Raw genomic sequence first — 23,371 nt, 5'->3', positions numbered from 1 at the left:
TTTCAATGGTTAAGTCAAAGATCTTAGTAAATGTCACATTGCACTTGAAAATATGTGTGTTATTTTCAAATATCTTTTGATATTGATTTCTAACATAATTCCACAGTGATAAGAGAACAGACTCTATGATTTCAATACCTTTGCTGCTGCTGCTGCTGCTAAGTCGATTCAGTCGTGTCCGACTCTGTGCAACGCCATAGACTGCAGGCCACCAGGCTCCCCCGTCCCTGGGATTCTCCAGGCAAGAACACAGGAATGGGTTGCCATTTCCTTCTCCAATGCATGAAAGTGAAAAGTGAGAGAGAAGTCACTCAGTCGTGTCCAACTCTTCGCGACCCCATGGACTGCAGCCTTCCAGGCTCCTCTGTCCATGGGATTTTCCAGGCAAGAGTACTGGAGTGGGTTGCCATTGCCTTCTCCAAGACAGCTGGCTATAGTTTGCCAACCTGTTACTGGCTTCCCCGTGGTCTTTATTTCATACATTTTTCTCTTTAGTGTGATTTCTCTCATGGGGGATACAATCAGACCAGGAAAGGTTTGTCCAGTCATGGAATTTACAGAGATCCTCCAGGATGAACTTGTGCCCAGAAGGTACGAGGTGGTACTAAAGTCATTCTGACATTAAATACCAGGTTAGGGGTTCCCTCTCCAAGTTCTCCTGTTTGTTGAGATCTACATGTACAAGGATGGCTTCCTCACACCTCAGATACACATTTTCTCACCTACTGTGAGTTCTCACATAGTTCCAATGTGACATGGAAAAACCCAAGTCTTTCCACAGTTATTTTATGAACTGGATTGCTCCCAAGTTAACAATTTATGCCCTTCAGACCATGAAATTTTTGCACCTTATGACCCTGGATATGTTCCAGCATCTCCCAGTTTATAGTCTATGGGAACTTGAATAGAATTTGTATCCTACTATTGTGTGAAAACTGTATAAATCTTAATTATGTTGAATTGGTTCATAGTGCTTTTCAGGTCTACTATATCCTTCTACTTCTCCATATGGTCATTCTATTAATTTTTGAGAGTTTGATGTTGAAACTCCAACTAAAAATCTTAATTTACCTACTTAAAAAATAATTGCAGTATACAGTAGAACTATATGTAACCTTGTTCTGTATTTTCCAAGACTCCTGTAAATGTGTTATCATACTTGCACAATTTAAAAAATAAAAGAGAAACATTTTAAAAAGGGAAAAACGAAGGCATAATTTCTTTCCCTTGTTTGACAGAACTTTTTCCAGAGGCTTTAGCTTTCTCCTCTTCCTCCTCCTGCTCCTCTTCCAATAAGGGAATTAAGACTGGGTGTTTGCCAACCAACGACATCATAACTGCCCCCAGCCTCACTCCTGGGTGCATTTTAAATCCCCTTCTCAAGCTGAAACAGACTGTTTTGCACAACTTTCACCCCACTCCCCTCACTGACATCTACTGTGCTCTTCTAAACAGATTAAATATAAAGATTATATATATAATTCCATCCATTTTATATAGAAAGTTTATAAAACTTGCTTCTGGTTCTAAGAGAATTCAGGTCAGGATAATTTTTTTCAGATCAAATCTCACAGATAATTAAAGAGACTTCTGATAATGAATACATGTGCAAGGAAAAATTCATTAATGATTCTATTCAAGATTTTTTGGTTAAAAACAATTCACTTATTTTGGGGGGGTTAAAAGAAATTAAATATTGTATGACTAGCAAATGCATCTCATAATATTGATACATATGTTCCTGAAGAGTTAAGTAAAACTAGGTTTTAATTAATATATATTCCAGATCAGTTCAGTTCAGTTCAGTTCAGTTGCTCAGTCATGTCCTACTCTTTACGACCCCATGAATTGCAGCATGCCAGGCCTCCCTGTCCAACACCAACTCCCGGAGCCCACCCAAACTCATGTCCATTGAGTTGGTGATGCCATCCAACCATCTCATCCTCTGTTGTCCCCTCCTCCTCCTGCCCTCAATCTTTCCCAACATCAGGGTCTTTTCAAATGAGTCAGCTCTTCGTATGAGGTGGCCAAAGTATTGGGGTTTCAGCTTCAACATCAGACCCTCCAACAAACACCCAGGACTGATCTCCTTTAGGATGGACTGGTTGGATCTCCTTGCAGTCCAAGGGACTCTCAAGAGTCTTCTCCTGCCAGGGTCCAGCCCCAGTGGATCCAGGGAAATTCGAAGGAGAGACGGCATTGGCAAATACACTGGCTTTAATTAGATATTAATTACAGATATAAAGAGTAATAGAATGAGGATAGCTCAGCAGGAAAATTCAGTGGAGAAAAGAGGCTGAGTAGCTTGGTTTACGCGAAAAACCAATAAAACTTCAAGCCAAGAAGTTTGCACCACTTACGTAGGCCGCAGGTGTCCTTCTGTTCTCCCGAAGGAGAGGAGACACTGAGGCCTCCCTGGTGGTATCTTAGAAGCCCAGGCAAAATTAGTAAGCTTGGCGGGCCTCCGCGTTCCAGATGTAAACTCAGCCAGAGGTTGAGAGAAAGAATGACATGAGGAGACCAGTCTTTCGAGGAACTGATCCCATTTTTTATTTTTCCAGGGTCTGTTTTTATACACTGAGATGTTATACAAAAGTCATGCGGGGTCAGCAGTCCTGACGTTTATTAAAGTCAGGTGCTTCATACAGATGTATACAGAGGTCTTAGGGGTGTTACATCATCTTCTGGCCAGGGGGCCTGCTGACAATTTATGACCCTCTCCTTGTGACAGCAGTCAGTCAACCAGAACACTTATTTCTCCAGGGGTGATTATTCTTAAAACAGACGCCACCTTCCGAAGGTACCAGATAAAGTTACATTCCTATAGGGTGAGGGTGTAGTGGGTTTTAATTAAGGAAAGAATTTACTTAGCCTAAGGTCTAACATGATTAATATCAAAGGTTAATACTTGTTTCTCTTATGTTAGTTATATTCATTAATGTGTATAAGGGGCAAGGGATATGGAGATGTAGCAGTAAACATTGGCTCAACAAATGAAAAACCCTTCACCAAAACAACTTCTAATCAGCCCACTATACTATACTAATAGCTTTCTAACTTCTCTAAAGAACCTGTTTTTAGAAGGTTTAAAGCATCTCGTGCCTCTCATGGTTGGGAGGCTGTGAACAATCACATGTGGCTGGACAAGCCTGTCAGGCAGGCTAGAGAACCTTCAGAGGAGTTTGTAGATTGAAACACTCCTGTCACGCCCAGGAATTATTATTAACTGGAGCTCTAAGTTAACACCTTCTCCGAAAGAGGTGGTGGGGGACAGCCCCCTGTAAAGTCAGAGGTGTAGGTGAGAGCACAAAGTAGTAGGCAGGCTCTGGTTTTGGGGGTAGATGCTCGAGAATATCCAGGGGGACTCCTGAGGCTCGATCCCGCCTTTGCGTATGCCGAGCCTCCTTCCTCATGACCTTTGCCATGGGCGGAGCGCCTCATGCTGTCTCCCGGCATTCTCCAACACCACAATTCAAAGCATCAATTCTTCAGCGCTCTGCTTTATTTATAGTCCAACTCTCACATCCATACACGACCACTGGAAAAACCATAGCCTTGACTATACGGACCTTTGTCAGGAAAGTAGTGTCTCTGCTTTTTAATATGCTATCTAGATTGGTCATAACTTTCCTTCCAAGGAGTAAGCATCCTTTTAATTTGATTCCAGATCAGAATGCCTTTTTAAAGAATACCATTCTGAAATGTTTAAAATGAAGATTTCTTTTTAAAAATTATACCCATCTCTTTTTTTGGTAATTAAAAAAATTCTTTTTTCATTTCTTTAAATTAGGTACATTGATCCCACTATCTTAACTCTTTAAAATGTGAACTTACTGAAGACAAAATAATGCAAGACTAATTTTTTTTAATAAAGGCAGGCAGATCCAAAGGTTAGACTGTTCCAGAACATTTGTTTTTTTTTTTTTTCTTTTTTATGGTATCAGTTTATTAGCAAAATTACCTACCAAGTGGTTAATTTTGGCACCATGCATATACTCTGACTGGGGTCGGGGCAAGAAGTCCCTCCTGCATACCATGTTGTTCTCTGAGAAAGAGTAGTATTTGAGGCATTGCTACATTTATGCAAAGTAGAGTGGTTTGTCATGGTTACTACCCACAAATTTTTTTTTTTTTTACAATATTGTATTGGTTTTGCCATACATCGACATGAATCCGCCACAGCTGTACATGTGTTCACCATCCTGAATCCCACTCCCACCCACCCCACCCCCATACCATCCCTCTGGGTCATCCCAGTGCACCAGCCCCAAGCATCCTGTATTCTGCATCGAACCTGGACTGGCAATGTTTCTTATATGATATTATACATGTTTCAGTGCCATTCTCCCAAATCATCCCACCCTCTCCCTCTCCCACAGAGTCCAAAAGACTGTTCTATACATCTGTGTCTCTTTCGCTGTCTCACATACAGGGTTATCGTTACCATCTTTCTAAACTCCATATATATGCGTTAGTGTATACTGTATTGGTGTTTTTCTTTCTGGCTTACTTCACTCTGTACAATAGGCTCCAGTTTCATCCACCTCATTAGAACTGATTCAAATGTATTCTTTTTAATGGCTGAGTAATACTCCATTGTGTATATGTACCAGAGCTTTCTTATCCATTCATCTGCTGATGGACATCCAGAACATTTGCTTTTTATTTTTTCTTTAATTTGAAAGTCAGTACTAGTTGACAATGGCTTTCATCAATTTGAAATTCATATTCTGCTCACCAAAATCAAGATAATTCATAGCATCTTCTCCTTCAGCTCCATCTTCTCACCTCAAGCTACAGGATGCTGTACTGTGGATGTCCTACAACCTTCATAACATTACAATGTTCCCTATTAGGTGGAGAAAGCAAGCTGGAACCAAAGAGATAAAGATCAGATGGAAGAACAGAGGGAAGTAGGGGTGCCCACTTTGCTGTCATCCAAATCCCTGATTCCAGGGATTTTAATCAAATTTGAATCATAGCCCTTCCATCCTGTAGCACTGCCATTCCTGAAGTCACCTGAACTCCCCTTATAAACTTCAAAACATGCCCTTCTAGCCAAGCAAGAACCTGGATTCTTACCATTGCAAATGATAATCTTCACTAATACAACTGCTTAATATTATACCTATACTGCTACAAACTTGGGCATAGGTGATTTTTATAAAAGTTGTTTTAAATCTTGTATTTACATCACACTTCACCATTTTCTAAACATCTCTGTTATACACATCTGTTTTGACATGTAAAAATAATTGAGTGAGATGAGTAAAGTGGCATTTACTGTTACTTTAAAATAATAATGAAAGATTTTAAAACATCAGTAAGATGAAGAATCATTTAAATTTTGCCTGAGGTCACACAGCTAGTGAGTGTAAAACTGGAGTTGAACCCGTCTTTTAACTCCCAATCCAGAGCTCTAAATCCAGAACACTAGCCTGCTGATTCCCAGCCTTGCGTTCAGTATGTCCTTTTAGGCCTGTGCACAGATGTCAAATATTCTTGGTTCAGTTAGTTGCTCAGTCGTGTCCAACTCTTTGGACCCCATGGACTGCAGCACGCCAGGCTTCCCTGTCCATCACCAACTCCCAAAGCTCGCTCATTCAAACTCATGTTCATCCAGTCTGTGATGCCATCCAGCCATCTCATTCTCTGTCGTCCACTTCTCCTCCTGCCTTCAATCTTTCCCAGCACGAGGGTCTTTTCCAGTAAGTCAGTTATTCAAATATTCTAGAGAGAACTTAAACAGAAAACTTTATACAATGTAAACAATTACCTTCTAGTAGGTCTATTTTTAAAATGTGATTTTAAAAAATAGTATTTCCTTAATACAGGTATGCTTGTGCTCCAACTATTCTATTTGCCAGAAAAAGCTAATGAAGAATTAGTGACACCTTGTGGCAAAAACTTATTAATTCATGAGCTGCTACCGTCCAAAGGCTTCATGCACTTCACTAAGTAGTTAAGACAATAGCAAAACATCTGGAAAGAATAATCTGTGGTTACAGACTCTGCATCTCACAACTAAAACTGTCCTCCCTTTGTTCCACTTGGGCTCAGTTCCCACCACTTCACAGAAACTGCTATTTTTGTGAAGTTCACAGACAACTTCCATGCTGGCAAACCCAACGGTTACTTCTCAGTTCTCATCTTACATAACTTCTTACATAATAACCAGGGTGACTCCACTGCTCCTGAAACTTTTGGTTTCACCAAGACCACACTCTTTCCTTTTTACTTTTAATGTCTCTAAAACCCTCTGAAGTCTCACCAGTACCAAATTCTTATCTCTAGCTCCAACCTTTCCACCGAACTCCAGACACACGTCTAAACCGGCAGTGTGACACGTCCATTTGATACTCCAAGCATTTCAGAATGAAAAATGCCCACAAGAACTTCCACCCAATCGGCTGCATCTCAGGAAATGACATTAAATGATTGTTTTTGCAGATCTGCAATATGAAACATAAAAACATTACTTCGCCAGAAGCTATGGGGCTAGTACAGTGCAGAATTCAGATTTAAATCCACACACTACTTAACTGAATGCAAACGCAAAGGCAAACAACTGTTATCACTCAGTTCAGTTCAGTCGCTCAGTCATGTCCGACTCTTTGCGACCCATGGACTGCAGCACGCCAGGCCTCCCTGTACATCACCAACTCCCAGAGTTCACTCAAACTCATGTCCATTGTTGCATTGGTGATGCCATCCGACCAACCCATCCTCTGTCATTCCCCTTCTCCTCCTGTCTTCAATCTTTCCCAGCATCAGGGTCTTTTCAAATAAGTCAGTTCTTTGCATCAGGTGGCCAAAGTATTGGAGTTTCAGCTTCAGCATCAGTCCTTCCAATGAATATTCAGGACTGATTTCCTTTAGGATGGACTGGCTGGATCTCCCTGCAATCCAAGGGACTCTCAAGAGTCTTCTCCAACAGCACAGTTCACTCAGGGAAGCATAAGCTTCACTTACACAAACCCAGTACTTTCACATCGCCAACACTAAAACCAGTGCATCTGCTGTTTCTAAGGACAGACCCGTCCTTTGACGCTTCATTTTTAGGACAAGAGGAGGCCCTAAAAGACTCAAGAAGACGCCCTGCTGCTGCTGCTAAGTCGCTTCAGTCGTGTCCGACTCTGTGTGACCCCATAGACGGCAGCCCACTAGGCTCCTCTGTCCCTGGGATTCTCCAGGCAACAACACTGGAGTGGGTTGCCATTTCCTTCTCCAATGCATGAAGGTGAAAAGTGAAAGGGAAGTCGCTCAGTCGTGCCCGACTCTTAGCGACCCCATGGACTGCAGCCTACCAGGCTCCTCTGTCCATGGGATTTTCCAGGCAAGAGTACTGGAGTGGCCCTTTACCAAAAAGGAGATGTCTGTGGGGAGGCCCTCCACGCCCAAGGACTAGCAGCAGAGCGGTAAGCAGGGAAGGAAAGCAGAAAAAGGCAGACCAGCTACGCCGGCGGACCCTGGGGCGGGAGAGGTGGCGGTGCTCGGAGACAACGGGGAAGTCCCCCGGCCCGGCCCTGGCACGTAACAAGAGATAGGAGGCTGGGCGCCATGCGTGTGCGGTCGTAGGTGGATGGCCCGATCAGAGGCGCGGCGGCAGGCGCGGGAGAAACGGCCAAGGGCGGTCCCTGAGGAGTGGGCTCTGCGTGAACGGCGCCAACCCAGGCCCCGCCGAGCGCCCCTCGAGAGTGGGGCCGGGGACCGTCGCCGCCCTCCTCAGGCCTCTGCTGGGGCCGCCGGGCACGCCTCCTTCATGCGCAGGCTCGTTGACCAGGAAGACGCAGGTGGGCAGAGTCAAGAACCGGAAGTGCCCGGGCGCACTGGCAACCTTCCCCGGAAGCCCGCCAGCCGGGACAGCCCCGAGGCTCCGCCCCTCGACGGAACGCTGGGTTGCTGGGCAACCGGCGCGGGAGGGTTCGGTGGTGCCCAGAGCCGTTCCTGTGTAGCTCCTACTTCCTGCCCTGGCAATCTCCCGGCCCGCCCGCCTCCCTTCTTGCCGCCCCTCCTCGCATCACGGAATCCCTGCCCTTGGCACTACGTGCACCTCTCCGGCTCCCACGACACTCTAGTGCCCACCTGCTTCGAAGCCAAGCTTCATCGTAAGGGAAGCGGGCCGACCCCGAGCGCGACCTCCACGTTGGCTGAGCGCGCCTCCCCGGCCATGGCCACCTACACCTACACCAGCCGGCCCCGGGCCCTGCCCTGCCAGCGCCGCCGTTACCGGGACGACCTGATGCAGCAGTGAGTGAGCAAACCGGCCTCTGTGGGGTCTCTCCTCATCCTGGGGCCGCGGGATCTTGGTCCTTTCGCCCTGGCAGAACCTGCCTATGCTGCTTTCCCTTCTCTGCTCTCTGAGAAATAAATTCCCTCCCTAAGGAACTCTACTGGAGAAGGAAATGGCAACCCACTCCAGTATTCCTGCCTGGAGGATCACAAGGACAGAGGAGGCTGGTGGGCTGCCGTCTAGGGGGTTGCACAGAGTCGGACACAACTGAAGCGACTTAGCAGCGGCACAAGAAACTCTACTGTGTTGTGGAGGACTGAAGCAATAAAGGGAATTAGTTAACTTTTTAGTGATCATGATGCTGGCATGATTGATAACATGTGCAGGGAAACGACTTATTATTGAGTCAACAGGTGGTTATTGGCCGACTGTGTGCCAAGCAGGCACCTTCTAGGAGCACCAACATACATTTTCTTACCTAGTCTCCAGTGCTGTGAAGTTAGTTTTATAATATGTATTATGCATAACAAGAAACTGGGATACAAAGGTGTACCTCACAATAGCGTGTCCATAACAGGAGCCACGTAAATCTCTTCACAGGAATCAGGTTCTCCTTCCATGTTGGACTGCAAATTGTACTTTTACTTCATCAGTATTGCAAATATTCAGGTATCCATATTTGGAAAGGGTGTTAAATATTATGGTTCTCTTAAAGTTCTTTCTGTATGCTTCAAATTTTGGAATCAGCAGAACTTTCCAAGAATGCAGGCTCCATGGAAGCAAGACCCTTTATGACTTTTATTCACTAAAGATGTACCTGACAGATAGTTAGCACTCAACACAGATTGTTGAATTAAAGGCTGAACATGAGTTCTTGGTGCTTATTTCAAGCAGAGTCTAAAATCATAATTATCTTATTCTGACAATAAAGACATTTGTTAATAAGAAATGTCTATCACTTTAAGAAAACCAAAATAAGAACATTTAAATTATAAAAGTTTTAAATTCAGTTTTAAAAGGGACTCCTTGGAGAAATAGTTCCTAGTGCCTTGAAGTGGTTGCTTACAAATCCTTCCTATTAAATCAGACCAAGAGATGAAATAAGAATCATTGGTGGTTCCTTGGAAACAATTTCTCTTTTTAGAGAATTAGTTGATTGGTATATTGAAGCAATCTGAATCAAGCCTTTGAGAGGAGTTCTTTTAGATGTGTCTATTAGATTTTTCAGTTTACAAATTTATAAAAGTAATACATTCTTGTGAAGCAAATGGGAATTACAAATAAGAAGTAATAAAGGCAAAGTTAATTATCTCTCACCCATCTCTACTCCTGCTTCTCTGTTGTAAGCAAACTTAAGTCTTATTCTTCCACAGCTTCTTGCTTGTGCACACAAAGAGGAGCATATGTACGTGTATATGGAAGGTTTTGTTTCTGAAATGGAATCATACTGCTGCTACTGCTGCTGCTGAGTCGCTTCAGTCGTGTCCGACTCTGTGCGACCCCATAGACGGCAGCCCACCAGGCTCCCCCGTCCCTGGGATTCTCCAGGCAAGAACACTGGAGTGGGTTGCCATTTCCTTCTCCATATTAATCTGTACTTGGCTCCCTCTACTTTTTTTCTCCTCCACTTTTTTATAAACTCTAATTCCTTTTTTCCCCAAATTTCTTTCTGTATACATGCACACACAGATCTAATTTTTAAATATATGTACTCATTCATGCCTGTGGGTATTCTTAGTACAGCCTTATTCTCTAGCCCCTTCTCTTGCAAACCTGCTGTCCCTCTCCTGCCTCCAAACCACATTAATGACTTTGAATGAATACTTTGGTACTTTTCTCCAGACACCCATGTTTATGTACACATGTATGAATACAAATATATACATACAGATACACATCTACACGGCCTTTGTCTTCTTCATAACAATGTAGCATACATAATTCTCAACATCTTCCTTCTCTCACCTAATTGTGGAACTTCCCTACTTTATCAACGGTGCTAAAAAAAAAATCTATTTTCTTAAAATAGTTTCACCTTAGTCTAAATCCTATTAAAAATGAGTTGGCCCCAAAGACAAATATCATATGATATCACTTCCATGTGGAATCTACAAAAGTAATAGAATTTATTTACAAAATGGAAATAGATTCACAGACATAGTAACTTATGGTTACCAAAGAAGAAAGGGGATGAGGAATAAAGTAGAAATCTGAGGTTAACAGATACACACTACTATATATAAAATAGATAGCAAGGACCTACTATATAGCACAGATATTTTCAGTATCTTGTAATAACTTATAGTGGAAAAGAATCTGAAAATATATATTATATATGTATAATTGATACCCTTTGCTGTATACCTGAAACTAACTCATATTGTAAATCAAATATACTTTAATTTTTGAAAATGAAAAGTTGACTTTTAGATACCAATGCTCCATTACACTCATAATTTAGAGTTTACTTTTTTACAGACCTGAAGAACCTGTGCATTACGGAAACATAATGTATGACAGAAGGGTGATCCGAGGCAACACGTACGCCCTGCAGTCAGTACCACTGGTAAATACAGTTTGAATTGTCTGACACAGAGTACTCCAGACTACCTTTGGGGAAGGAGCAATTTTTGTTTCTGTCTTTAAATTTCTAATCTGTTAAACAGACTAAAACATTTATGAAATAAAATAAGGATGGATTGCTAGAAAAATGAAAGGGGAAAAAAATGCATGCAAAATATAAGCCAGATAGTGGTTGGCAGGGAATGGAGGAATAGAGAAGTGTTATTTAATGAGTACGGAGTTTCAGTTTCACAGAATGAAAAAAGTTCTGGAGATGAACGGTGGTAGTGGTTGTACAACGTGAATGTACTTAATGCCCCTGAACTGTGCACTGAAAAATGGTTTGGTTCAGTTCAGTCACTCAGTCGTGTCCAACTCATTGCAATCCCATGGACTGCACCACGCCAGGCTTCCCTGTCCATCACCAAATCCTGGAGCTTACTCAAACTCATGTCCATAGAGTTGGTGATGCCATCCAACCATCTCATCCTCTGTCGTCCCCTTCTCCTCCCGCCTTCAATCTTTCCCATGATCAGGGTCTTTTCCAATAAGTCAGTTCTTTGCATCAGGTGGCCAAAGTATTGGAACTTCAGCATCAGCCCTTCCAGTGAATATTAGGGACTGATTTCCTTTAGGATTGACTGGTTGGATCTCCTTGGGACTCTCAAGAGTCTTCTCCAGCACCACAGTTCAAAAGCATCAATTCTTTTCGCTCAGCTTTCTTTATAGTCCAACTCTCACATCCATACACATGACTACTGGAAAAACCACAGCTTTGACTAAATGGACCTTTGTTGGCAAAGTAATGTCTCTGCTTTTTAATATACCGTCTAGGTTGGTCATACCTTTTCTTCCAAGGAGCAAGTGTCTTCTAATTTCATGGCTGCAGTCACCATCTGCAGTGATTTTGGAGCCCAAAAAGGTAAAGTCTGTCACTGTTTACATTGTTTCCCCATCTATTTGCCATGAAGTGATGGGACAGGATGCCATGATCTTAGTTTTCTGAATGTTGAGTTTTAAGCAAACTTTTTCACTCTCCTCTTTCACTTTCATCAAAAGGCTCTTTAGTTCATCTTTACTTTCTACCATAAGGGTGGTGTCATCTGCATATCCGAGGTTGTTGATATTTCTCCTGGCAATCTTGATTCCAGCTTGTGCTTCATCCAGCCTGGCATTTCGCATGATGTGCTTTGCATATAAATTAAATTAGCAGGGTGACAATATACCACTTTGATGAACTCCTTTCCCAATTTGGAACCAGTCTGTTGTTCCATGTCCAGTTCTAACTGTTGCTTCTTGACCTGCATACAGATTTCTCAGGAGTCAGGTCAGGTGGTCTGGTATTCCCATCTCTTTCACAATTTTCCACAGTTTGTGAACCACACAGTCAAAGGCTTTGGCATAGTCAATAAAGCAGAAGTAGATGTTTTTCTGGAACTCTCTTGCTTTTTTGATGATCTAGTGGATGTTGGCAATTTGATCTCTGGTTCCTCTGCCTTTTCTGAATCCAACTTGAACATCTGAAAGTTCACAGTTCATGTACTTTTGAAGCCTGGCTTGGAGAGTTTTGAGCATTTGCTAACATGAGATGAGTGTAATTGTGCAGTAGTTTGAACATTCTTTGGCATTGCCTTTCTTTGGGATTGGAATGAAAACTGACCTTTTCCAGTCCTGTGGCCACTGCTGAGTTTTCCAAATTTCCTGGCATATTGAGTGCAGCACTTTCACACCATCATCTTTTAGGATTTGAATTAGCTCAACTGGAATTCCATCACCTCTACTAGCTTTGATTGTAGTGATGCTTCCTAAGGTCCACTTGACTTCGCATTCCAGGATGTCTGGCTCTAGGTGAGTGATCACACCATTGTGGTTATCTGGGTCATGAAAATCTTTTTTTACAGTTCTTCTGTGTATTCTTGTCACCTCTTCTGAATATCTTCTGCTTCTGTCAGGTCCATACCTTTTCTGTCCTTTATTGTGCCCATCTTTGCATGAAATGTTCTGTTGGTATCTCTAATTTCTTGAAGAGATCTCTGCCTTTCCCATTCTATTGTTTTCCTCTATTTCTTTGCATTGATCACCGAGGAAGGCTTTCTTATCTCTCCTTGCTATTCTTTGGAACTCTGCATTCCAATGGGTATATCTTTCCTTTTCTCCTTTGCCCTTTGCCTCCTTTAATCCCTTAGTCATCTGTTGTTTGTGTACTTGAACAGGCTTTGTTCGGACTAAAGTTGTTTTCTTTGTGAGCTAATGTATTTTTTATGGAAATTCTGTCATGAAATTAGGCTAAAAAAAATTCAAGTGGTTTTCAATTTCTTAACTACACATTAAAATCTATTGTGACTGAATGGTTACCTCAGTTTACTAGGCATCAGAGGAGTTCATGGTAAAAAAAATCCTTGAATGAGGAAAAACAGTTTATTATTTGGGATTCTGCACCCATTTTATTCTGGTTAACAGTCATACTTTGAAGTTACTTTTATGTGTTTTACCAGATACCTTTGTAATTGCCTGACAAATTTCAGATAAATTTTTAATCACCAAGTCACTGATAAGCAGGAAGTATTCTATGACAGATGCTTTTATGCCACCCAGGAATTGCTTTGGAGCAGCACTCCTATACACTTTGAGAAATATTTTCTAAATTTTATAAGCCTTTTCTGTCATTCAGCCTGGGCAGCCTGATCCTGTAGAGATTCAGAGACAGCAGCAGGCTAGGAGGAGGGCTTTTGCCAGAAAACGAGCCCAAGAACAGCTCAGACCACGTACACCCGAACCCGTGGAAGGCAGGAAACATGTGGACGTGCAGACAGGTATGTGGGCCCACGGCTTGGTGGCTCCTGAGAGTGTATGGTTTTCTGAGTCAGTTCATTTTGTTTGACTTTCATATTAATGTATCTGTTATGCCATCTAGTATTTCCCTGTCATGTGGTAGAAGAAGTCCGTTTAGTAAACAAACCCATTGACTGAATATTGTTATTATATTGCGTATGGCTGAAAATGTGACATGGCGATTTTTTTAAAAAAGAATATAAGGACCAAATTAATTCTCTCAGCCCTTTTCACAAATGCTGTTCTCCAACTGGGAGTATTTCCTGCTTTTCATAGCCCAAGATGAATCACTCTTGGACTCGTGGAAGGTGGAGAGCAGTATAGTTTTATTTTGGTATTCTGTCTTTCGAGAGAAGTAAACGCATTTACTGAATATCTGAAAACTGCATATCTGAAAATGTGGGTTATTAGTCCAAGCTTTACTAATCCCGGGGCTTCCTGGGTAGCTCAGCTGGTAAAGAATCCGCCTGCAAAGCAGGAGACTCCACTTCGATTCCTGGATCCGGAAGTTCCCCTGGAGAAGGGATAGGCTACCCATTCCAGTATTCTTGGTCTTCACTGGTGGCTCAGTTTGTAAAGAATCCACCTGCAATGCAGGAGACCTGTGTTTGATACCTGGGTTGGGAAGATCCCCTGGAGGAGGGCATGGCAACCCACTCCAGTATTCCTGCCTGGAGAATTCCCATGGACAGAGGAGCCTGGCAGGCTACAGTCCATGGGTCGCAAAGAGTCGGACACGACTGAGTGACTAAGCACAGCACAGCACAAACCTGTTTAGATCTGAGTCCCCCACCTCTCTCACCATGGCCTCTTCTTCTAGCTCCTTTTGTTCTCCATTCCCTTGCATCCTCCCCAGGGCCACATAGGTTCTCCTAGGCTGCTGCTGCTGCTGCTAAGTCACTTCAGTTGTGTCCGACTCTGTGCGCCCACATAGACAGCGCCCACATAGACAGCGCCCACCAGGCTCCCCCGTCCCTGGGATTCTCCAGGCAAGAACACTGGAATGGGTTGCCATTTCCTTCTCCAATGCATGAAAATGAAAAGTGAAAGTGAAGTCGCTCAGTCATGTCCGACTTTAGCGACCCCATGGACTGCAGCCTCCCAGGCTCCTCCGTCCATGGGATTTTCTAGGCAAAAGTACTGGAGTGGGGTGCCATTGCCTTCTCCGTTCCTAGGCTAGTGCCAGGCTTTTCCTACTTATCTGACTGTTGTCAGCTGTGGGGGTTTACCTGGACCCATAAGGTCCAGCTGTGTTGTTGACAGACTCTTGGTCGTCAAGCAATACTTGATGTTTTCCTTGGACATAAAATGTAACTACCTAAGATTCACCCTGCCAAGATGGTGAGTGGATTCACCAGAGATATTTCTGGATAGTAAGGACAAAAGGTTGAGGACCATTCCAAGCTTTTTCCTACCTTGAGACCAAGTCTAGAATAAGTACATGTCTGTGATTAGCCAATATAGTTGTAATTCTGTAAGAGCTAAATTTTAGTCTTTACTTATACCGTCAGAATATGAAGTGATAGAATAGCAGCCACTTTTTGTTGAGTACTTCCTGTGTCTCAGAGACGTTACCAGGTCCTTTACCTGTGTCTCCTTTATTATTATGCAGACTGTAGGTGACTGATAACCATGATCCCTTTTGCAGATAAAGAAACCAAGACCCAAAGAGGATGTAATCGCTAGGTCCTATGTTCAACAGCTGACTCCAGTTCTCATGTTCTTTGCATGATGCCATACTGCCCTTGCCTCATGTAAATTATTCCCAAGGTGAAATTTGTTTTCCTATATCTGTTTATGATATGTAGGCAAGAGAGAACGTCCATAACCCAATGATGTGATGCGTAGTTGCCAGGGTCCAGCCCCAGCTGATCCAGGGTATTCGAAGGAGAGACGGCATAGGCGAGGGTCAGGAAACAACTGCTTAATTACACGTTAATTAAGGATACAAAGAGTAATAGAATGAGGATAGCTCAGTAGGAAAATTCAGTGGAGAAAAGAGGCTGAGCAGCTTGGTTTACGCGGGAGACCAATAAAACTTCAAGACAAGAAGTTTGCACCACTTACGTAGGCCGCAGGCGTCCTTCCGTTCTCCCGAAGGAGAGGAGACACTGAGGCCTCCCTGGTCGGATCTTAGAAGCCCAGGCATAATTAGCAAGCATGGTGGGTTCCGCGCTCCAGATGGAGACTCAGCTAGAATTTGGGAGAGAGGGTTACATGGGGAGACCAAGTTTCAGTGAACAAGGCCCGCACTGTATTTTCCAAAGTAGTTTTTATACCTTAAGTTATGCATAGAGGATAATGGGGGAAGGGGTGGAGTCATACAAGGACAGCAGTTCCTGGTTCTAATCTAAGCCAGGCTTTCAAACTTATCATATGCAAAAGTTCAGGTGATTGACATCATCTTCTGGCCCGGAGGCCTGTTAACATTTTAAGAAACTTATTTTTCTCTAAAGGTGATTATTCCAAAGTCAGGCACCAGCCTTCCAAAAAGCATTGGACAAAGCTGCATTTTACATTTCTATACGCCCATTATATCAATCAATACACTGCCAAGGACACAGTAGGTAAGGAGTATGGAGACTTAGCAGCAAACATTGGCCCAACAAGTGAAAAACCCTTCACCAATACAATTTCTAATCAATCTTTTAACTACTCAAAGGAATCTGTGTTTAGGCAGTTTAGAACATCTCCTGCCTCTCACAGTTGGGAGGCTCTGAACAATCACATGTGGCCGGAAAAACCCATTCAGGCAGGCTAGAGGATTTCCAAAGGAGTTTGTAGGTTGAAACACTGTCACACCCAGGAATTATTAACTGGAGCTGTAAGCTAACTCTTTTTTTCAGAGAGAGGTAGTGGGGGACAGCCCCCTGTAAAGTCAGAGGTGTAGGTGAAAGCACAAAGCAGAAAGTAGGCAGACTCTGGTTTGGGGGGTAGATGCTCGAGAATTTCCAGGGGGACTCCTGAGGCTCGATCCCGCCTTTGCGTATGCCGAGCCTCCTTCCTCATGACCTTTGTCATGGGTGGAGCTCCTCACACTGGCTCCCAGCAGTGATAGAATTCCAGTTGAGCTATTCCAGATCCTGAAAGATGATGCTGTGGAAAGTGCTGCACTCAATATGCAATATGCACTCAATGTGCAATATGCCGGCTCCCGGCATGTAGTTTTTTTACATGTCCAGGAATTTTCAAACCTTTGAACATTGATTATCTTAAGACTTGTTACATGGCTGGCTCGTTAACTTTCCATCCCATGTTATGTTTTGTGTCGTATATACATCTATAGGTTCACGTTCTTTAGTTCTGTTTTCAAATACAAAGTTAAAGTCGCTCAGTCATGTCTGACTCTTTGCGACCCCATGGGCTGTCCATGGAATTTTCCAGGCCAGAATACTGGAGTGGGTAGCCTTTCCCTTCTCCAGGGGATCTTTCCAACCCAGGGATCGAGCCCAGGTCTCCCGCATTGCAGGCAGGTTCTTCACCAGCTGAGCTACAAGGGAAGCCCGTTTCAAATACAAAGCTCGGTGATCTCTCAACATTTAGTAAATGTTCTAGCCTGACTGACTCTGTGGTCTTCCAAATATATAAAAATGCTTAGTACACTATGTGGATTGAACCCCACATTTGAGCACCTTTATTTCAAGACTTCTATTCTGATCCATTCATTTCTGTTTTGAAGGGGCTGTAGTTTCAAATTCTTGAAAAAGACCAGAATTTCAAACTCAATGTATATGGTGTTCTCTTAGAATTATACCTTGAAGAAATTGCTGACCGCATAATAGAAGTTGATATGGAGTGCCAAACAGATGCATTTTTGGACAAACCACCAACACCACTCTTTATTCCTGCCAAAACTGGCAAAGATGTGGCCACCGAAATTCTAGAAGGAGAGGTATAGTACATTATTAGACTTCTGTCTTCTTTATAAACAGTGAGGTTTAATTAAAACCTTAACATAAGTGCAAACCACTTCACAGTCAGGAAGATTCTAAATACTTACTGCATTTCCTTCCAAATGGTATATGGTTTTATCCTGAGCTACCCAGAAATGTTTTTAAATATCATGATCTTTTACTTTTTAGTCTTTAAAAAAAAAATTAAATGCCATGATCTGATTTTCCCTCTTTGCTGATCAGAAATAAAAAATTTTAGAAATGTGTTTAGAATATTTATATATTTAATTTTTGTGTGTTTGCATACTTGCTTAATGGATGAACATAAGGTAGATTTGTACCAAATGAGGAAAAATAGTATCTCTGATATGAAAGGTTCCACTGCTAGTTGCTTGTTGATTATATAAGTTTTATGAAGATAATTCTCTGTGTTAGGAAAAAAGTCCTAAAATAATTAATTTTTATATCAGTGTGGAATACATGAATACAGGCCAGTTTATGAAACTGAAGAAGAGAAGGCAGTGTGCATAATGACTTAAGTGAGATTTAAAATGCAAAGGAATTTGAAAGTATTGTCATTGAATTAGGAAATAAAATTAGTCTTCATAATCTATACAGAAGACTATATTTGCCTCTAAATCCTAGAGATGAATCACCAAAGTATCCATTATTCTTGTTCCTTTGTTCTTCAAACTGTTATCAAAACAACCAATAAAAATCAAGCAGAAAAGATGGAGAACAAGACAAAGATATTTCCCTTGGGTTTAGAGTTTTATTGGAAAATCATTGAGAATGAAGGTTCATTCTGATGATTGAATAGATCTTTTTATAACTTTGACTCTTATCAGTTTTTGCCTGTAAAGAGCCCCTGTGCCTTTTGGGCTGTTTAGAAGGTTAGAAACGGTAAAGTACCAGCTCGTTGTCTGGCACACAGAAGACCCTCAACAAGTAGTATCCTGTTATTTATTGCTGCTCTTATGGATATTTTTTTCACTGAGCCTTTGGTCCATGATTAAAATTTTAAATTTGTTTTGTATGTTTAAGCTTTTTGACTTTGATCTTGAAGTTAAACCAATGTTAGAAGTTTTGGTGGGAAAGACCATCGAGCAGTCTCTTCTGGAAGTGATGGAAGAAGAAGAGTTGGCGAACCTGCGGGCCAGTCAGTACGCATATGAAGAGCTTCGCAACGTCGAGCTTGCTGAAGTCCAGCGACTTGAAGAGCAGGAGAGGCGACACCGGGAGGAAAAAGTAGAGAATTTTCGTTTTCCCTCTCAGACAGATTTCGGTTACTTAACAGATTATGTTCAAAATCACATGTAGAGCTAACAGGTCTTGGCAAACATGTTAGAAAAGACATGTTTGTTGTTCAGGTCTCTCCTATAGATCACCGATCTTTCATGAACAATTACATTTTTAAAATTCCAGTTTACATAGATGTATCTAAATAGAGATGGACTTCCCAGGTGGCTCAACAGTAAAGAATCTGCCTGCCAGTGCAGGCAACCGAGGTTCTACTCCTAGAGAAGGAAATGGCAGCCCGCTCCAATATTCTTCCCTGGGAAATCCCATGGAGAGAGGAGGCCTGGCAGGCTACAGTCTATGGGGTTGCAAAGAGTCGGACTAAATAACACCAACAACCTAAATAGAGTTCCCCAAAATTCCTACAGGTCACAATTTAAATTACATATGTCCCAATGAAAGGCACTCTTAAATATCAAGAGTCCTGGAGAAGAAATAACATCAGTTTGCCAAAAATCAGTGGCAGAAAAGGTGGCAGGAAAAAGTGGAGTGTATTTGGGTAGATGGGGAGTAAGAAAGAGGATCTGGAAAGAATTCTGGGTCTTTTTCTCAGTGGCTAGCTCTGCTCCACACCCTTACAAATACACCTACTATCTGAGTCTTTACAGAATATTTCTTCAGATTATAAGGTTTTTAGAACCTTTAATAAGAAAAGTTGTAGAATCCAATCATTAAATACACCACAAACCTCTGGTTAGGAAGCACTAGGCTCAGTACAGTTTAATAAGAATCTGTCTGGGGATGGCAATAACTCACCCTGTGTTAAACACTGGATGGATAAATGATAAAGTGAAAGTGAAGTCGCTCAGTCCTGTCCGGCTCTTTGCGACCCCATGGACGGTAGCCTACCAGGATCCTCCGTCCATGGGATTTTCCAGGCAAGAGTACTGGAGTGGGTTGCTGTTTCCTTCTCTAGGGGATCTTCCCAACCCAGGGATCAAACCCAGGTCTCCCGCATTGTAGACAGACGCTATCTGAGCCACCAGGCAAGTCTGTGGATAAATGATAAAGGGTTGCCAAACACCTAAAAGGGCTCAGAGTCTACCTTCCCACACGAATAGCTGAGTTGTCAGAACATTCTACTCCAAACCTAGTCAGATGGACTTTCAGTTTTCCTCCAAAATGAGTAACTTTGTAAAGAGCATGGGTCTGTTGATAAGGATTGTGCAAATGCACGATTGTATGTTCACAAGTATAAGGTGAATCCTAACAAAATCAGCTTTGTTGAAATAATTGGTGAAGTTTTTATCAAAGAATAGTTAAATTTGTTTATTTACTGTTTGGTGGTGTGTGCATGCTCAGTCGTGTCTGACTCGGACTGCAGCCTGTCAGGGTCCTTTGTCCATGGAATATCTCAGGCAAGAGTACTGGAGTGGGTTGCCATTTCCTCCTCCAGGGGACCTTCCTGACCCAGGAATTGAACCCATGTCTCCTGCTCATCAGTTAGATTCTTTACCACTGAGCCACCTGGGAAGCCCTTACTTACTATTAGGAAATATTTTCAAAGTTTAAGCAAATATAAATCTGAATGACTTGTATTCTTCATTTTTTATAATATATATTATTTACTATTAGGAAATATTTTGCCTTTTCATACTGTTCATGGGGTTCTCAAGGCAAGAATACTGAAGTGGTTTGCCATTCCCTTCTCCAATGGACCACATTCTGTCAAATCTCTCCACCATGACCCGCCCGTCTTGGGTTGCCCCACGGGCATGGCTTAGTTTCATTGAGTTAGACAAGGCTGTGGTCCTAGTGTGATTAGATTGACTAGTTTTCTGTGAGTATGGTTTCAGTGTGTTTGCCCTCTGATTCCCTCTTGCAACACCTACCGTCTTACTTACAAATAGCTGTGAAAAGAAGAGAAGCAAAAAGCAAAGGAGAAAAGGAAAGATATAAGCATCTGAATGCAGAGTTCCAAAGAATAGCAAGAAGAGATAAGAAAGCCTTCTTCAGTGATCAATGCAAAGAAATAGAGGAAAACAACAGAATGGGAAAGACTAGGGATCTCTTCAAGAAAATCAGAGATACCAAAGGAACATTTCATGCAAAGATGAGCTCGATAAAGGACAGAAATGGTATGGACCTAGCAGAAGCAGAAAATATTAAGAAGAGATGGCAAGAATGCACAGAAGAACTGTACAAAAAAGATCTTCCCGACCCAGATAATCACGATGGTGTGATCACTAACCTAGAGCCAGACATCCTGGAATGTGAAGTCAAGTGGGCCTTAGAAAACATCACTACGAACAAAGCTAGTGGAGGTGATGGAATTCCAGTTGAGCTATTCCAAATCCTGAAAGATGATGCTGTGGAAGTGCTGCACTCAATATGCCAGCAAATTTGGAAAACTAAGCAGTGGCCACAGGACTGGAAAAGGTCAGTTTTCATTCCAACCCCAAAGAAAGGCAATGCCAAAGAATGCTCAAACTACCGCACAATTGCACTCATCTCACACGCTAGTAAAGTAATGCTCAAAATTCTCCAAGCCAGGCTTCAGCAATACATGAACCGTGACCTTCCTGATGTTCAAGCTGGTTTTAGAAAAGGCAGAGGAACCAGAGATCAAATTGCCAACATCCGCTGGATCATGGAAAAAGCAAGAGAGTTCCAGAAAAACATCTATTTCTGCTTTATCGACAATGCCAAAGCCTTTGACTGTGTGGATCACAATAAACTGTGGAAAATTCTGAAAGACATGGGAATACCAGACCACCTGATCTGCCTCTTGAGAAATTTGTATGTAGGTCAGGAAGCAACAGTTAGAACTGGACATGGAACAACAGACTGGTTCCAAATAGGAAAAGGAGTTCGTCAAGGCTGTATATTGTCACCCTGTTTATTTAACTTATATGCAGAGTACATCATGAGAAACTCTGGACTGGGAGAAACACAAGTTGGAATCAAGATTGCAGGGAGAAATATCAATAACCTCAGATATGCAGATGACACCACCCTTATGGCAGAAAGTGAAGAGGAACTCAAAAGCCTCTTGATGAAAGTGAAAGTGGAGAGTGAAAAAGTTGGCTTAAAGCTCAACATTCAGAAAACGAAGATCATGGCATCCAGTCCCACCACTTAATGGGAAATAGATGGGGAAACAGTGGAAACAGTGTCAGACTTTATTTTGGGGGGTTCTAAAATCACTGCAAATGGTGACTGCAGCCATGAAATTCAAAGACGCTTATTCCTTGGAAGGAAAGTTATGACCAACCTAGATAGCATATTCAAAAGCAGAGACATTACTTTGCCAACAAAGGTTTGTCTAGTCAAGGCTATGGTTTTTCCTGTGGTCATATATCGATGTGAGAGTTGGACTGTGAAGAAAGCTGAGTGCCGAAGAATTGATGCTTTTGAACTGTGGTGTTGGAGAAGACTCTTGAGAGTCCCTTGGACTGCAAGGAGATCCAACCAGTCCGTTGTGAAGGAGATCAGCCCTGGGATTTCTTTGGAAGGAATGATGCTAAAGCTGAAAACTCCAGTACTTTGACCACCTCATGCGGAGTTGACTCATTGGAAAAGACTCTGATGCTGGGAGGGATTGGGGGCAGGAGGAGAAGGGGACAACAGAGGATGAGATGGCTGGATGGCATCACTGACTCGATGGACGTGAGTCTGAGTGAACTATGGACGTGAGTCTGAGTGAACTCCGGGAGTTGGTGATGGACAGGGAGGCCTGGCGTGCTGCGATTCATGGGGTCGCAAAGAGTAAGACACGACTGAGCAACTGATCTGATCTGATCTGATTAGGAAATATGAAAAAACCAAGAATACAAGTCATCTAGATTTATATTTACTTCAACTTTGAAAGTAGACTAATTAGAAAATATGTTAATGTTCCCATTTCTGCATGGAAGTAGAGAAGGTAGTTCATTAGCTTCACAGATTTCATATGATCTATAAATAGCAACAGCAAAAAAAAGGTTTTATAATTTTCAGAACTTTACAAATTCAAAGAATCATTATAAATGAGACAATTTATTGGCCTGAGTTTTTTAATCAAAGATGTCTAAGCAACTATAATTTTCATATCAGCAATACTTTATAATACTAATTAAAAATACAGATAACTATTATTATTCTTTGATTTCAGTCAGACATGTATATCCTGAAATTACTTTACTTGAAAATGGATCAGGAAATGAATTTTACCTTAAGCATCATCTCCTCTAAATTCAGTACCTACTTAGCTGTTGAAATTCATTAAAATCTTAGTGAAAAATATGAACTGATCATAGACACCTTGCTGTCCATTTTTGGATACAAGTATAAGTACAAATTCTCCTACTCATGAGAATCGGGATCTGGGGAAGACATAATAGCTGCATAGCCACCTGTGATGGTGTTTTCCTCGGGCAGGAACGTCGGAAGCAGCAGCAATGGCAGGTGGTTCACAAGCATAACGAGACTTCGCAGAAGATCGCGGCCCGAGCGTTTGCACAGCGTTACCTGGCCGACCTCCTCCCGTCAGTTTTTGACAGCCTTCGGGATGGTGGCTACTTTTATGATCCCATTGAAAGAGGTTTGTTGGAGGTCTTTTGTTAGATTAACT

At 42.2% G+C, this 23,371-nt stretch overlaps 1 protein-coding gene across 3 annotated transcripts in view; it reads left to right on the top strand.

The window, feature by feature from the left end:
- Nucleotides 1-7,582: 7,582 nt before the first annotated feature.
- RSPH3 (radial spoke head 3) overlaps nt 7,583-23,371 on the top strand; it is a 42,494-nt gene continuing 26,705 nt past the window's right edge. For all 3 annotated transcript variants that reach the window (XM_055536124.1, XM_055536125.1, XM_055536123.1), the window contains exons 1-6: nt 7,583-8,250; nt 10,712-10,799; nt 13,467-13,608; nt 17,374-17,519; nt 18,565-18,768; nt 23,179-23,341. In XM_055536124.1, the coding sequence (XP_055392099.1) occupies nt 7,583-8,250; nt 10,712-10,799; nt 13,467-13,608; nt 17,374-17,519; nt 18,565-18,768; nt 23,179-23,341 (1,411 nt within the window). The remainder of the gene's footprint in view (nt 8,251-10,711; nt 10,800-13,466; nt 13,609-17,373; nt 17,520-18,564; nt 18,769-23,178; nt 23,342-23,371) is intronic.

The sequence above is a fragment of the Bubalus kerabau genome, chromosome 9 (genome assembly GCF_029407905.1).
Source record: "Bubalus kerabau isolate K-KA32 ecotype Philippines breed swamp buffalo chromosome 9, PCC_UOA_SB_1v2, whole genome shotgun sequence".
Taxonomy (NCBI): Eukaryota; Metazoa; Chordata; class Mammalia; order Artiodactyla; family Bovidae; genus Bubalus; species Bubalus kerabau.
Note: the sequence above shows the minus strand (reverse complement) of the source record. Positions and strands in the feature narration are given on the sequence as shown.